The sequence below is a fragment of the Nymphaea colorata genome, chromosome 4 (assembly GCF_008831285.2).
Source record: "Nymphaea colorata isolate Beijing-Zhang1983 chromosome 4, ASM883128v2, whole genome shotgun sequence".
Taxonomy (NCBI): domain Eukaryota; kingdom Viridiplantae; phylum Streptophyta; class Magnoliopsida; order Nymphaeales; family Nymphaeaceae; genus Nymphaea; species Nymphaea colorata.
Genome location: NC_045141.1, coordinates 2,473,636 through 2,488,828, shown reverse-complemented (window position 1 = coordinate 2,488,828; position 15,193 = coordinate 2,473,636). Strand labels below are relative to the sequence as shown.

General features: G+C 42.2%; 2 protein-coding genes across 7 annotated transcripts in view; both read right to left on the bottom strand.

Annotated features, from left to right (window-relative positions):
- Window positions 1-15,193, bottom strand: part of LOC116253606 (uncharacterized) — an 86,053-nt gene that overhangs the window by 39,106 nt on the left and 31,754 nt on the right. For all 5 annotated transcript variants that reach the window (XR_004172495.2, XR_004172494.2, XM_031628517.2 and 2 more), the window contains 3 exons: window positions 2,140-2,216; window positions 1,840-2,037; window positions 1,463-1,652 (listed from right to left, as the gene is read on the bottom strand). Coding sequence is in view for 3 of the 5 variants with exons in the window: in XM_031628517.2 (XP_031484377.1) it covers window positions 1,463-1,652; window positions 1,840-2,037; window positions 2,140-2,216 (465 nt within the window). In the remaining 2 variants the exon portion in view is untranslated. The remainder of the gene's footprint in view (window positions 1-1,462; window positions 1,653-1,839; window positions 2,038-2,139; window positions 2,217-15,193) is intronic.
- Window positions 4,991-7,879, bottom strand: LOC126410004 (uncharacterized). Of its 2 annotated transcripts, XM_050077449.1 has the most exons (4): window positions 7,697-7,879; window positions 5,760-7,610; window positions 5,436-5,652; window positions 4,991-5,349 (listed from the first exon to the last, which is right to left on the bottom strand). In XM_050077449.1, the coding sequence occupies exons 2-4, from the start codon at window positions 7,603-7,605 to the stop codon at window positions 5,076-5,078; spliced, it is 2,337 nt and encodes a 778-aa protein (XP_049933406.1). In that variant the 5' UTR covers window positions 7,606-7,610; window positions 7,697-7,879; the 3' UTR covers window positions 4,991-5,075. The 2 variants fall into 2 exon arrangements, with proteins under 2 accessions (XP_049933406.1, XP_049933405.1); XM_050077448.1 differs by having other exon boundaries at window positions 5,760-7,879.

The following is a 15,193-nucleotide window of genomic DNA, read 5'->3' as shown; positions in this document are numbered from 1 at the left end:
TGAAACTGCATCCACGACCAGCAGAAAAAAAAAAAAAATTTCTTACATGATCAACATGAGGATCTGATCACACCTTCCACACAGGCGTGATCAGGTCCTCCTCCACGCAGCAGGGTCTATCCTCTTATCTCCTTGTTGCTGATTGATAGGTGATAGAAGATAAGAGGAACAAAAGTAGGAAGACAGCCGGAGAAAAAGGAAGAGGTCGCCGGAGAGAGGTGCGCCGGAAAAACTCCTTGGCTGCTGACGTCAGGTCGTTCTTGGCTCTGATATCATGTTACAGACTGAGAGAGACGAGAGAGATGTTGAGGAAAGGAGAGAACGAGAGAGAGAAAGAGAGAGAGAGAGAGCCAAAAGGTATCCTCATTAACGTAACCCTAATCTCCATTTAAAGAGATTAGGGCTCGTTGTACAAACTTTACAAAAACAGTCCAACTACTATAAGAAAATATTTAAAGACTTCCTCTCTAACTTTCTAATATTTCAAAAACACTCTTTAACAATTACAATAAGAGACTCCTTTTAATTTTTTTTATATACTTTTTAATTGTTTGATAACACAGACAGTACACACACATGCACACATATATAGTTGAAGCCTATGGGAAAAGAAAATAGAGAGATGAAGGAAGAAGAAGATGATGAGAGAAAGGAAAAGAGAGAGATCAAGGAGAAAACAATTCATCAGTTTCATGTTAAACCTAAACCCACCATAAAAAGGGATTAGCAAAAAAAACTATATACGGGCCTACCATATCAAACAAAAGATAAAGAGAGTTAAGCGACTGAAATTACCAATAACCCCACAGACTTACGAATATTACTTTTTTACATATACGTTGCCACACCCAAACCAGCAGTGACAACTGCACCCTTGTGACATAGACCTCTTTATTTTTCTTACAAACTCATATCATAGACATACAATAAGGCTGTATTCTACAATACTGGCATGTATGTCATATATAGGCATTATGGATGCATGAGTTGCAGATTGTATCATAACACGAAACCTAAAAGTTATGATTACATAACTTAAAGTCACGTATGTTACACATTGTAACACCTGACAATGCTCTGAACTATTCCCAGAGATGTAATAGGTTGGAGAGTTTAAAGTTTGAGCTTCTTTAGTCTTAGTTTGCTTTCTGTCACCTTCTTGTACAGTGAGAACGATAAAAAAAATAAGGTTCTACATGAATTCCTATTCGTAGAGAAGTGTCCCGCTAGTCCATGGAAATGAATGCTTGCAAGTTTTCTCTTTGCTTCCTGGTTTTATAAGATTGAGGAACAGATAACCATTTACAGAAATACTGTAATGACATCCTAACGTCTTACAGATAATTTACTAGAACAAATACAAGCTTCAGTTTTAACTCTAGGTAATTGTGCAATTTCTCCATTTACATAATCAAAAAACATAATTTTGTAAACAAAAAACTGTAAAGGAGAAAGGAATTACCCAAAGGAATTAAATCATATGGATTGTCTCCTTTTGGTAAGAAGCCATAAAAATTAACAAAGTGAGCACCAGAAAAGGGTCCATAGCTTAAATAGCACTGTTTTCCACGCCTGCATGGTCTTGAGGCACAAAACTTTAGTACTCCAGTCTCTGCATCAACCTTACCATAATGCAATATATGTGGCCATAACTGAAACAAATATAAATCAATTAAAAGCATAATCCCATGCTAGAAATGAGTTACATAAATGAAAGTTCAGTATTCTTGTCTATGTCAACCTAACCAAACATGCTATGTGGATCACAATTGAAGTATATAATGACAAGAATTTGTCAGCTTAAGATAGAAGTAATTCAAATTATTCAACGGAACATACTGAATGATTGAGGAATCCTGCAATAGGCACCAAACACGTCCTTAATTGACCATCAGTGAAAACAACCTTCATACCATTAGAGTACCAAAGCTCACATGCCCATAGAAATTGATCCCAAGTGTATAACTCGGGCCTAAATATATCAGGAAACCTAGCACATAGTGGAGGGCATAAGTCATCATATTGCTTCCTTAAGTGCTGAAATGAAAAAAAAAAATGTCACCATGAGGAACAGGTATTGAAAACTTTTTGTCCAAGAAAAATCTCAACAAAATGAGAGCATTACGGCATTACGCTGACCTCTCTTGCTTGCAATATTTCTTCAAGAAGCAGAGTTCCTTCTAATGCAGCAAGTGCATCCAGCCCAAAACTTAACCCTGAAAGAAGATCAAAAGAGAAAGACGTACATATTTAAGGAAACGACCATTTAAATAAAGCAACGACTTAATTTCAAATTCAAATATCTTTGTGATGCTTCAATCGATTCAGTTTCAAGAGGATGTTCCCACCAACCCCAGAATCGGCAATTACATTGTAAAACTTAATGATCATAATGTACCTTAATTGAGAAGCAATTCAAGCGTAACATCTGGAAGAGTCACAAAAAATGCATTTTTTTTTTGAAAAAACGCGAAAAAACACGATAAATTAAATTGCCGTTTAAAACTTTAAAAAAACGCATTTTTTTTTAAATGTTGACGTGTTTTAGTGAATGTATTTTTCTGTCCGGGTCTGGGTCCGGGTCTGGATCGGATCCAGTCCGTGTTCTTGTTGGGCGTTACGTAAGACATTGTAACCCCATTTTTTACGAGTGAATGAAATTTAGTAGAGAGAGAATCTGGCTGCTAGTGAGCGCAAGTGCTCCCTTCATCGTGGTTTTTCCCTCAAGTGGAGGGTTTTCCACGTTAAATTTGTCAGCTTTTTCCTTTCAACATAGTATCAGAGCCGACAAGGTTCTGAGTTTCACTGTTCGTTTTTTGTTTGGACGAGGATCGTGTTGTCGCCAAAGTCATCCCTTGAGCTGCTCTTTCACTGTTTGTTTTTTTGTTTGGACGAGGATCATGTTGTCGCCAAAGTCGTTCCTTGAGCTGCTCTGGTCTTCTCAGTCATGGAGCCCTGGTATGTTGACGTTTTACTGCATCACCTGAGCCTTCTCCTATTTGGCTCTCCCTTGTCCTCTCGGGCCATTTTGTTGTTGTCGCCGGAAGATAGAACAACAACTCTACCTGGGAGGAACAAACTCATCAGCCTGCCCTCTGCGTTGTTGCTCTTTGTTGTTCTGTTATTGTCACCGGAAGATAGAACAACGACTCTGCCTGGAAGGAAGGAACTCGTCAGCCTGCACTCTGCATGTTCCTCCCTACTGCATTGTCTAATCCAAGCGAAGTCCCCTGCTCATCCCTCGCTGTTGCCTTGACGTTCGTCTAGCACCCTCGAGCCTTCTGCTGTGTCCTATTGCTGCTGACTACGCCTGCGTGTGCTGCCATGGCATCGCTTGTGCCATCGTCTTCTCATGTTGCCGCATGTTGCCTTCATCATAGCTCGGCGCCTCTGCAGGCGTCCTGCTGCATTGGAGGCTCTTCTTCCTGTCTAGCTCCTCCAACGTCGCTCCCACTGCAGACGCTGCTATCTGTGTCGTTGACTGTATTGCAGGGTTGAGTTTCCGTCTACACTACCGCATCCATTCTGTGGCTTCTGATTGTTGGTTTCTTGCTTTGTGATGGCAGAATCAAGTTCCTCGGGTATTAGCACTCGACCGGCGGATGTTGGGGTCTATAAAACAGAAAATATTCATGTGCAAGTCACCACTATCCGCCTCACTAAGGATAATTACCTTCAATGGTCTGCTGCGATCACAATGGGGATTGTTGGTCGAGGGCGAATTGCATATATCAATGGAAAGAAAGATGAACCCCCTGAGACTAGTCCAGCATGGGATACGTGGTTCCTTGAAGACAATCAAGTCAAAATTTGGATTGTTAACTCTATATCCTCTGATATTCAACCCCTTATTCTTCGTAAGAAGATTGCAAGAGACGTGGGGTATTTTGGAACAAATGTATGGCCAAAAGAAGAAAGATTGTTTGTGTATATCAGCTAATGAAGGATATCTATGCTCTTCGACAAGGGGAACTTTCTGGTGGCTGATTTTTATGCGATATTGAAATCAAAATGGGAAGAACTTGACAACTATTCGGATGACACTTGGAGTGGTCTCCAAGACCAGCTGCGTTATTGGACCAAAGAATGGAAGAACAGGGTGTTTGTGTTCTTCGCAGGGCTCAATGATGATTTTGAAGGCATAAGGAGTCAAATTATTAATTCTGAAGAAATGCATATCATTGAAGATTGTTAGAATATCTTGTGTAAGGGAACCGGGTCTGGATATGGACCCGGTCCCATGGGCACGGGAACCGAGAGTGGCTCGGTACCCTAGGCGGGTTTCCCCCTTATAATCCCACTTAGTGTTGTTTTGTTGATTAAGTGGAATATAATTTTCTCTCTCCTAGGGTTGCGGTTTTGCCCCTAGGTTAGAGCTTCTCCGTGGTTTTTCACCTCTTCTTGAGGTTTTCCACGTATATCGTGTGTTTCTTCTCTTTTTCTCTCTTCCGTTGCATATTTCTTCAAAGATGTTTATTCTCCTGTTGAAGTTGAGGAGCAAAGACACCTGGTTATAACAAGAAGAAAGGAGGCTCATACATCTTACACTGAGAGGTCTACCCTTGTTAGCCGTGCTATGGGGGCCAACTGATCCTCCCAAAAATGTACACTGAGAGGCAATGTTATCACTGCCGTATCGTATCGTGTATCGGTCGGGCCGACCTATACGCTGTATCGTAACGTAGCGTAAATGTATCGTAACGTATCGTAAAATTAATTTTTTAATTTGTAAAAAATATTAAAAATTTATAAAAAATAGAAAAAAATCAGAAAAAATCTAAAAAAATCCAAAAAAAACTAGTAAAAATCAGAAAAATTCAAGAAAAATGTATTTAAAGTAAAGGAACATTCATCATTCATGTATATGAACTATGAAGTATGAGGTATGCATATGAACAAGACATTCCAAAATAAGAAATCACACATTCAAAAAACAAAATAACATACTAAACAACCTAAGAGTATTCAATTACATCACAATTCATAAGTTCAGAAGTCAAAACTCAGAACATATTGACATAGTTTTCAAAACTCAAAACAAAAAGCATCGTCAATCGTCATTTGCATCATCATCTTCATTCTTCATCATCATCTTCATTTTCTTCAATAACTTCTTCTTCTATCCCCTCTGTTGCAAATGGAATGTCACCAACATTCCATTGCTCCGACCCAACCTCTCCTTCTTCAACAATCTCTGCTGCTCCTTCAACATTCAAAAAATCAAGATCGTCCTCATCAAGTATTGCAGCTGGTTCTTCTTCAACCCAAGAATCTAATATATCAAAATGGTCAATGAAGATAGGATCATATTGATTGTGATGCTTCCTCGTAGATGTTGTTTCTAGTTGCCTAACAAGAGAAAAAATTAACAAATTGTTAGAGATTAAAATATATATCAGAATTTGATATTCTTGTATAACAAAACAAATGTTTACCTTTGTCTCAACTTCATATTATAACGAACATAAACAAGGTCATTCAACCTTTTATGTTCCAGCCTATTCCTCTTCTTACTATGGATGTGCTGAAATACACTCCAATTTCTTTCACATCCAGTTGCACTACATGTTTGACTACATGTTTGACTGAGGATTCTAATTGCAAGCTTCCTTAATTCTGGGCAATCAGGCCCAAACCTTTCCCACCACAAATCTAATAACAGATGGAAAGTAAAAATGTTGTCAGCAATAAATATATGAGAAGGTAGAATAAAAGTTAAACAACAAAAACTAAAAGTATAAAGTTTCTTTTTCTAATACCTGGACGCATAGTTGTCCTGCATCGAACTGCTGTGTCTCTCGCCATGGTACCAGAAGCCGTATCATATTTGTTGATCGACATATGGATAGTGTCTTGTTCTTTACTGTCACTTACTAACACATCAATGCAATCCAACATGCCATACTCGACCTCTCTGTCCTTCTTAAAAGTGGGAAGATATCTAATAGCAGGATTTAGGTAGTAGGCTGCTGCATGAAGTGGGCGATGAAGTTGTCCAGACCACCTTTCATCTATAATCTTCCATATAGGCATGTACAACTTCTTTTTTCCCTTCATATTATCTCTAATGGCCTCCTTGGCTCTATCCATAGACTCGTATAAATATCCAATAGAAGGTCTATCTTCACTATCAACTAATCTGAGGACTTTCACTAGAGGTACACAAATCTTCAATAAGTGCACACATGATTCCCAAAAGTCAACATCGAAGATGGTATCCACAACTGTCGTAGCCTTTCTTTTATAGGCATGTGGATATGCAGCCCAATCATCACTTGAAAACATCTGCCTGAGAGAAGTTCTTTGCTTGACTATACCCTGCACAGTCAAAACATTTGTAGCAAACCGTGTTTGTGCAGGTCGAATCAATTCAGCCCCATTTGTGAATTTCCTCATCAAATTCAAGACATAAGCATGATTGTAAATAAACTTCGTGATTTCTTGGCATCTGTGAACTGTCAACTTCATATCATCCCTTTCACCAAGATCCTGAAGCATAAGATTTACACAGTGAGCAGCACATGGACTCCAATAAAATGTCCCATATCGTGCTGCTAACATTTCACCTGCAGCTTTATAATTTGCTGCATTATCAGTGATAAATTGTACGACATTTTCAGGCCCAACTTCTTCTATAACTTTATCAAAAATCCCAAACAACACATCAGCAGTCTTAGGAGTATCAGACAAATCAACAGATTTTAAGAACATAGTACCAAGAGGGCAATATACAAGGAAGTTTACCAATGTTCTGTTCTTGATGTCTGTCCACCCATCTGCCATTACACTGCATCCTGTAGCTTTCCAGCTCAATTTTAGTTCATCACAATATGTCTTCACATCTCTAACTATATTGTTGAGAATTTTACCTCGCAATTTATGAAAAGAGGGCATTTTATACCCTCGCCCTACACTAGCAATCGCATCTGCTATAGGCTGATAATGATAAGAGTTTGCTGCATTGAAGGGAATGGATGCATCATAGAACCACCTTCCTATGGTTTCATCTGCTGCTTCAATAATATCCTTTGATTGCATGGCTATACGAATCTCAGGCTGAGCACCAGCAGCAGTATAATTGGGAAAAAAATTCTTGATCGAACCAGACATATTGCTCGACTTCATAGTAGGTACTCTACCACCACCAGTACGACCCTGACTTCTGCCACGTCCTCGTGAAACTGAACTTACACTTGCACCTCTTCTTTTTCTGGTTGCAGAAGAACCACCACCATGCATGATGCCTTTCCCTTTAGTTGTTTCCAAACTGACACCAACATCTTCTTGTTCAAGTTGAACATCTTCACCTTCACTTTCTTCTCCTTCATGTGGGTCCCCATATCCTTCCTCCGCATCTTCCATGTCCTTTTCAATCCTACTTGCTTTCACTGCATCAAGAAGTTGCTGACACTGGTGCTTTACATACGCTGGCAATGGGATCTCTTGGGAGCCATTGCAAGCAGCCACATCGCTGTGTGTACCAGCTATATGGTGTTTAAAGCGAGAAATCCCTCCTGATATGATTTGCTTACAATAATTGCACTTAACTCTTAATCTATTTTTGGGATTCACCCTTGTACACCACTGCCATGCAGGATCCGACATTATATCTTTACAAAACAAGTAAAAACATACAAATAAATGTAGGAAATAAGAGAAATGAACGATTCAACGGCAAAAATGAGTTATTTCTTACCTTCTTGGTGTTAAAAACCAAAAAACCCTCTTTCTCCAAGCTTCCCACCGTCCCAAGACTCCCCACAACGAGGAATGAAGCTTCTTCACCGGCAAATCTTGATGCAATGGAGAAAATCTCTCCCTCCCACGTCTCTGGCAGCGTTGAGAAACAAGAAGAGAGAGAGAGAGGAGCGTCGGTTTGAGAATAAGAAGCAAAAAAGGGGCCCGACGGCCCCTTTTTTAATTTTACTCCCGTATCGTGCGATACGGGGGTGTATCGCATGTATCGTGCGATACGCCCACCGTATCGCACGATACGTGCGATACGCGTACGATACATACGCGTATCGTATTGATTAGGTGTACCGTATCGAAAATGATGATACGGACGATACGTATCGTACGATACGCGTCCGTATCGTACGATACGGATAACATTGCTGAGAGGTCTATCTTCATGGTATCAGAGCTACCGTGTGTGGGTTTTGCTCTGTGATTGTGTGTTTCCATCGTTTCCGCCGCTGCTCATCTCCCGCCGTCGCCGCCTGTTCCAGTGCCGCCGCCGCCAGTTCCAGCGCCGTCACCGGCATCATTTCCAGCGTCGTCGCCTTTCCTGCATCGCCGGCGTCATCGTCGCCGTCATTGCTGCCGCCGTCGCTTTTCCTGCGTCGCCATCGTCGCCGCCGTCATTGCTATCACCGCCAGTAATTCTTCCGCCTCTGCTGCCTCTTGTCTGTCGTCTCTGGTGCTGGGTATTGCTTCTCTTTGGTGATTGTGATGGTCGAAGCGATGACTCCCAAGATCGATGATGCCCTAGATACGGGCAACAATACCAAGAGCGAGAACTTGCCTGTTCAAGTCACCTCCATCAGGCTGAACAAGGACAACTATCTCTCTTGGTTTGCTGCCCTAGAAATCGGGATAACCAGTCGTGGTCGTCTGCCCTATATTACTGGGGAGAAACCTGCACCTTCAAAAACGGATCCGCGATGGGCGACTTGGGCATTGGAAGATAGACATAAAAGTATGGATCATTAGTTCTGCTTCCGTAGATATTCAGCCTCTGATCTTGCGTAAATCGATTGCATACGACATGTGGACTGTGCTTGCGCGGATGTATGGCCGTAAGAAGAGAGTATTGCGTACGTACCAAATCAAACGTAGCATCTACTCTCTTAAACAGGGTGACTTGTCTGTAGCTTCTTTCTTTGTAGCCCTGAAGACTAAATGGGAGGAACTAGACTACCATGTGAATGATGACTGGCATTGCGGTTCTGATCATGCCCTGTACTGGGACAAAGAATGGATGGACTGGACTTTTATTTTCCTTGGAGGCTTACGCGATGAATTTGAATCCATTAGGAGCCAAATTCTCAATTGTGACGAGATCCCCGGGATTGAGGAGGTGTATGCCTGGGTGGAATCTGAGGAACAACGTCGTCAAGTTATGCATATTGACTCCAGCCATGGGAGTTCCCCCTCAGCGTTTGTTAGTCGTGCCTCTGGGACTGGACAGCGTTCTGTTCGACGTTGGAGTCATTGTAACAAGTTGGGGCATTCTGTGGATTTTTGTTGGGATATTCATCCTGAGAAGAGACTTGTTCGTGGTCGCCCTCCTTCTAGTCGACGAGGTTCTTCTGTTCCTGACTCTAGTCAGGGTAGTTCCTCAACTGTTGAAAAATCAAAACTTTCCTCCGATCAAATCAAGGAATTACAAGCTTATATCAGTCGGTTGACTACTACGCAAGAGGAAACTTCCACGTCCGAAGGAGCTAAATTAACTCAAGCTCTTGTAGCCACAAGCGATCAAGGTAATCCCTCACTTGGTGATTGGATTGATGACAGTGGGGCTACGCATCATATGACAGGGAATCCTAAGCTGTTTCAAGAATACCAATTGTCCTCAGGGCAGCAACGCGTGTCTATGGTTGACGGGACTTCTATTTCTGTGGCTGGAAAAGGGAGTTTGTCCTTGTTGAATAAATATCATCTTCATAATGCTCTCCATGTTCCCAATATTCTTGTGAACCTGTTATCTGTCAGCAGTATTACCAGAGAACTCAATTGTAATCTAATCTTTTCTGCTGATCATTGTTCCCTACAGGACTTGGTGACGGGGAAGAAGATTGGGATTGGTTCGGTTATTGATGGACTCTACAGACTGCCCGTGCAAGTTGCGTCTGCCTTGATCTCAGCCACTAGTGGACGGTTGTTAGGCATAGAAGACAGATCTACCATTATGCGATGGCACGAGCGTCTTGGGCATCTCCCTTTCCAGTTGATCAAGAAGTTGTTTCCAAGGCTTTTTACTTCTGTTTCTATTGACTCTTTCTCATGTGAAGTTTGCCAGTTGGCTAAACATGTCAGGGCTTCGTACCCTATTTCTCTCAATAAAACCACTCGTCTGTTTGCTTTGGTTCTCTGATGTTTGGGGTCCTTTGGGAGTACCCACTTGTCGTGGTTTTCATTATTTTATGACTCTTATTGATGACTACTCCCATTGTACGTTCGTGTACCTGTTGAAAGAATGTAGTGAAGTTCCCATCATTGTCGAAAATTTTGTTGCATTTGTTGAGACTCAATTTCAGACCTTTGTTCAAGCTTTCCGCACTGATAATGCTCGGGAGTATGTCTCCCAATCTATAGATGATTTCTTGAGGAGAAAGGGTATTATTTATGAGACATCCTGTAGTTACACACCTCCTCAAAATGGCGTTGCCGAACGTAAAAATCGCCATTTATTAGAAGTCACCCGTGCCATTATGTTCCATAGGCATGTCCCTAAGCGCTACTGGGGTGATGCTCTTCTCACTAGTACCCATCTAATTAACCGTATGCCTACTCATGTGTTGAATGGTCGTTCTCCATACTTTGTTCTTAGGCCCACTCATAACCCTTGGCCTCTTACTCCTCGAGTGTTTGGGTGTCCTTGCTTTGTTCATGACCATAGTCCAACCCTTAAGAAACTTGATCCTCGGTCCGTCAAAGTTGTCTTCTTGGGGTATTCTCCAACTCAGAAGGGATATAAGTGTCTTGACCCTACTACCTCCAAAATTTATGTCTCTCGGGATGTTACCTTTCATGAACATGAGGCGTATTTTCCTGTGAATCCTCTTCAGGGGGAGTGTATAGGAAAAAGTGTGGAAGAGTATTCCTCAGACCAGCTGGTTCAGTTTATGGATTTTTTAGAGTACAAGGTCAGCCACAGTGTGACAGAGACAGTCAAAGGTGAAAGCGACAGCCCCAGTGTGACAGAGACAGTCAGAGGTGATAGTGACAGCCCTGTGCAAGGGAACTCTGTGGATGATCAGCCCACAGCCCATGATCATCTGTTCGGCCAGTTGTACATCAGAAAGAAGACAGATGTGGTTGAAGATGTTGATGTAACCAATCCCAATCCTGTGAGTTCCCCGGATGACCCAAGTCCAATAGATGAAGAGCTTCCCATAGCCTTGTGCAAGGGAACCAGGTCATGTACTTTTTACCCTATTTAGAGATTTGTCTCTTATGCGAAACTTAGTAAGAATTACAAATGCTTTATTACATCCTTGTCTAAGTCTGTGATCCCCAGGTGTGTGGAAGATGCCAGAGAGGATCCTAAATGGCTACAGGCCATGACAGAGGAGATGAATGCCTTGGCAAAGAACAGCACGTGGGAAGTTGTTGATATCCCTAAGGACACTCATTTAGTTGGTTCCAAGTGGGTGTTTAGTGTGAAGTACAAACCTGATGGTACTGTGGAAAGGTATGAGGCTCACCTTGTTGCAAAGGGGTTCAGTCAGAAATATGGTATTGATTATCTTGAAACTTTTGCCCCTGTTGCCAAACTGAAAACCGTGAGAGTCATCTTAGCACTTGTTGTACAAAAGAAGTGGAGCATGGACCAGCTTGATGTCAAGAATGCATTCTTGAACGGCCATCTAGAAGAAGAGGTTTATATGAGCATGCCCCCTGGATATGCCCAAAGCGGAAAATGTTGTCATCTCAAGAAAGCCTTGTATGGACTAAAGCAGTCTCCTAGAGCTTGGTTTGAAAGACTGAGGATAGTGATGAAGACTAATGGATACAAACAGGGAAATGGTGATCACACCCTATTCATTAAGCAGAGAAATGGTTTGGTGAGTCTCCTTCTTGTATACGTTGATGATATGATTGTCACAGGTGACGATGAAAAGAGAAAAAGAAGATGAAAGAGAGGTTAGCTGCTGAATTTGATCTGAAAGATCTGGGTAAACTAAGGTACTTTCTGGGGATAGAGATTGCTCGATCAGAGACAGGGCTTGTTATGAGCCAAAGGAAGTACACTCTGGATCTCTTAAAGGAGACAGGTAAACTTGGATGTAAGCCCTTTCTAACTCCAATGGAGTCTGGTACGAAGATAAGCATCAAAACTGGCAACATCCTAGATGAGGAAGGAAAAGGTCGGTATCAGAGGTTGGTTGGTAAGCTCATCTATCTTACCCTCACTCGCCCTGATATCACCTATGCTGTGAATGTGTTGAGTCAGTTTATGCATGCTCCTACTGATTGTCACTGGAAGAGTGCAAAAAGAGTGTTGGGGTATCTGAAAAATGACCCAGGAAAAGGATTACTGTATACTCAGCAAGACCAACTTAATATTGAAAGATACTCTGACGCAGATTGGGCAGGGTGCACTGATACTAGAAGGTCTACCACAGGATATTGCATCTTTCTAGGGGGTAACCTGGTTGTATGGAGAAGTAAAAGGCAAGAAGTTTGTTCTAGATCCAGTGCTAAGGCTGAATACAGGGCGGTTGCTATGGGAGTTACAGAAATGCTATGGTTGAAGATCCTTCTAGCAGATATTGGAATTGAAATGGAAGTAAAGATGAAGATGTACTGCGACAACAAATCTGCGATCAACCTTGCAAATAATCCCGTCCTGCATGACAGAACCAAACACGTGGAGATTGATTGCCATTTCATACAGGAACGCATTGATTCAAAGGAGTTGATCCTGCCCTATATGAAGTCTGAAGATCAAATTGCAGATGTTTTAACCAAAGCCTTATGTACATCTCAATTTGAAAAAAATGTGAGCAAGCTTAGCATGTTTGACATGTATGCCAAGCTTGAGGGGTTAGAATATCTTGTATAAGGGAACCGGGTCTGGATATGGACCCGGTCCCATGGGCACGGGAACCGAGAGTGGCTCGGTACCCTAGGCGGGTTTCTCCCTTATAATCCCACTTAGTGTTGTTTTGTTGATTAAGTGGAATATAATTTTCTCTCTCCTAGGGTTGCGGTTTTGCCCCTAGGTTAGAGCTTCTCCGTGGTTTTTCACCTCTTCTTGAGGTTTTCCACGTATATCGTGTGTTTCTTCTCTTTTCCTCTCTTCCGTTGCATATTTCTTCAAAGATGTTTATTCTCCTGTTGAAGTTGAGGAGCAAAGACACCTGGTTATAACAAGAAGAAAGGAGGCTCATACATCTTACACTGAGAGGTCTACCCTTGTTAGCCGTGCTATGGGGGCCAACTGATCCTCCCAAAAATGTACGCACTACAAGAAAACCGGTCATACTGTCGAGTTTTGCTGGGATTTGCATCTCGCAAAAATGAATAGTCGTGGGAAGTCATCTAGTGGGAAGAAGCCTAGTTTTGGTGTGACTGAGCCTAATGGAGAAAAAACATCAATCTCTGCTAAACAGATTCGTGAGCTCCATGCATGCTTAAGTCAGATTGATACTAGTCAAGCTGAGGCATCAGATGATATGAAAATTAACCGCAACCTTGCCATCTCTGGAGAAAAAAGTAATTCTTGTCTGGGAGAATGGATTGTTGACAGTGGTGCTACTCACCACATGACTAGCAATCCTATGCTTTTCCATGAGTATAAGCTCTCATCAGGAAAGGAACGTGTTTCTCTTGCCGATGGTTCCTCTATCTCTGTGGCTGGGAAAGGGAGTCTCTCACTTTTAAACAAGTTCTTAGTCCACAATGCTTTTACATGTTCCACATCTTCTCATGAAACTCTTATATGTCAGCAAGATTACAAAAGAGCTGAATTGCGAACTTATCTTTTCTGCCAATTGTAGTGTTTTACAGGACTTGGTGACAGGGAAGAGAATTGGGACTGTTTGGTGTTTGAAGGGCTATATCGGTTACCCGTGCGTGTTGTCACAGCTCTCATGACAACAGTCAGCAAGACAAAGAATAGAGAAGACTTTCTTCAGTTGTTTTTGTGTTGACATGAATTTCTTGGTCATCTTCCTTTTGAAGTTTTGAGACAGCTATTTCTTGATTTATGTTCTACAGATATTGTTAAGATGTGTTTATATTCAGTTTTAGGTTTAAGAGGGTACTTTTGTAATAACATTTCCTTTAGATGGGTCTCTTGTATCTTCTCACTCTCCTCTAGTCTATATAAAGAGGAGTTAGGGCAGATTTCGACGTTAATCAAAATATAATTCTCTCTAATCTTATCATGGTATCAGAGCTCCAGCCGTCTCCTCCTCCTCGGCGCGTCGTCGCCGATTGAGCGGCGCCACCCGCCGCCTGACCGCGCCCGTCGCTGCTATTCCGCCCGCCGCTCGTGTCCACCCATCTCCGCCCGTCGCTGTCCTCTCCGCCCGCCGCCGTCGCTGTCATCTCCCGCCGCTGCCCTAATTCCCGTCGCTGCTGCTTTGTCTCCGCTGCTCCTCTGCTGCTCTGCACACTGCTGCTCCTCCGCTGCCCGCTGCTCCGCCGCTGCTCTGCACGCTGATTTTCTTCTCAGCGTCTTCGCTGTCGTCTCTGGTATCTCTCTTCGTTCAGCTCTGTTGTTGCCTCTTCCGGCCGATCAGACTTATGGATTGCTGCGTGCGTTAACTGCATATTGCTTCATGATCAGCATGTTGTCTTTCGATATGTGATTGTCTTCTTTTTGCCTGCACTTCCTATTCCGTGGCTCGGTTTCCTCCTTTGTGTTGAAAGATGTCTGAAATTAGCAGTGGCGCTAATACCTCTTCCTTTGTATCGTCGGGAGAGATGAAGAGTTCCCCATTTTCCAGCATTATCACCAAAATGGATGGGGGTAATTACGAGATGTGGGCCATGCAAGTAAAAAGAACCTTGATCGCTCATGAGAAGGAACATCTCATATTGGAGCCCGAGCCCGTACAGAAGGTAGGAAAATATACTACTTGGTTTAAAGATAATTCGTTGGTTATGGTATGGATTGTTGGTACTCTTACTCAAGACATTGCAAATGAAGTCTTGCATAAGGAAAGTGCAAAGGATATGTGGGATTCCCTTGCAGCCACCTATTCACAAGCAAGGAATGAAACAAGAATTATGCAGCTTCATCATGATATTCATCAGATGCGCCAAGATGGTCGCCCTCTTCATACTTATTATTCTAGTCTCAAGTCCATGTTTGAGAGACTAAATAGCTACTTTCCTCATGTAAGTGTGAACAACAAAAGGCATATAGAGATATGCTTATGGTAGGGGTATTTCTCTCTGGATTAGACTCTGTTTATGAATCAGCAAAGAATCAGATGCTCACTAGTCCCTC

What these genes read in the sequence shown, in the direction of transcription:
- LOC126410004 (XM_050077448.1), bottom strand. Translation starts at nt 7,605, where the DNA reads ATGTCGGATCCTGCATGGCAGTGGTGTACAAGGGTGAATCCCAAAAAT. An exon ending in CAGGACAACTATGCGTCCAG is followed by an intron (nt 5,653 to 5,759) that starts GTATTAGAAAAA and finishes ATCTGTTATTAG; the next exon opens with ATTTGTGGTGGGAAAGGTTT. An exon ending in AATATGAAGTTGAGACAAAG is followed by an intron (nt 5,350 to 5,435) that starts GTAAACATTTGT and finishes TTCTCTTGTTAG; the next exon opens with GCAACTAGAAACAACATCTA.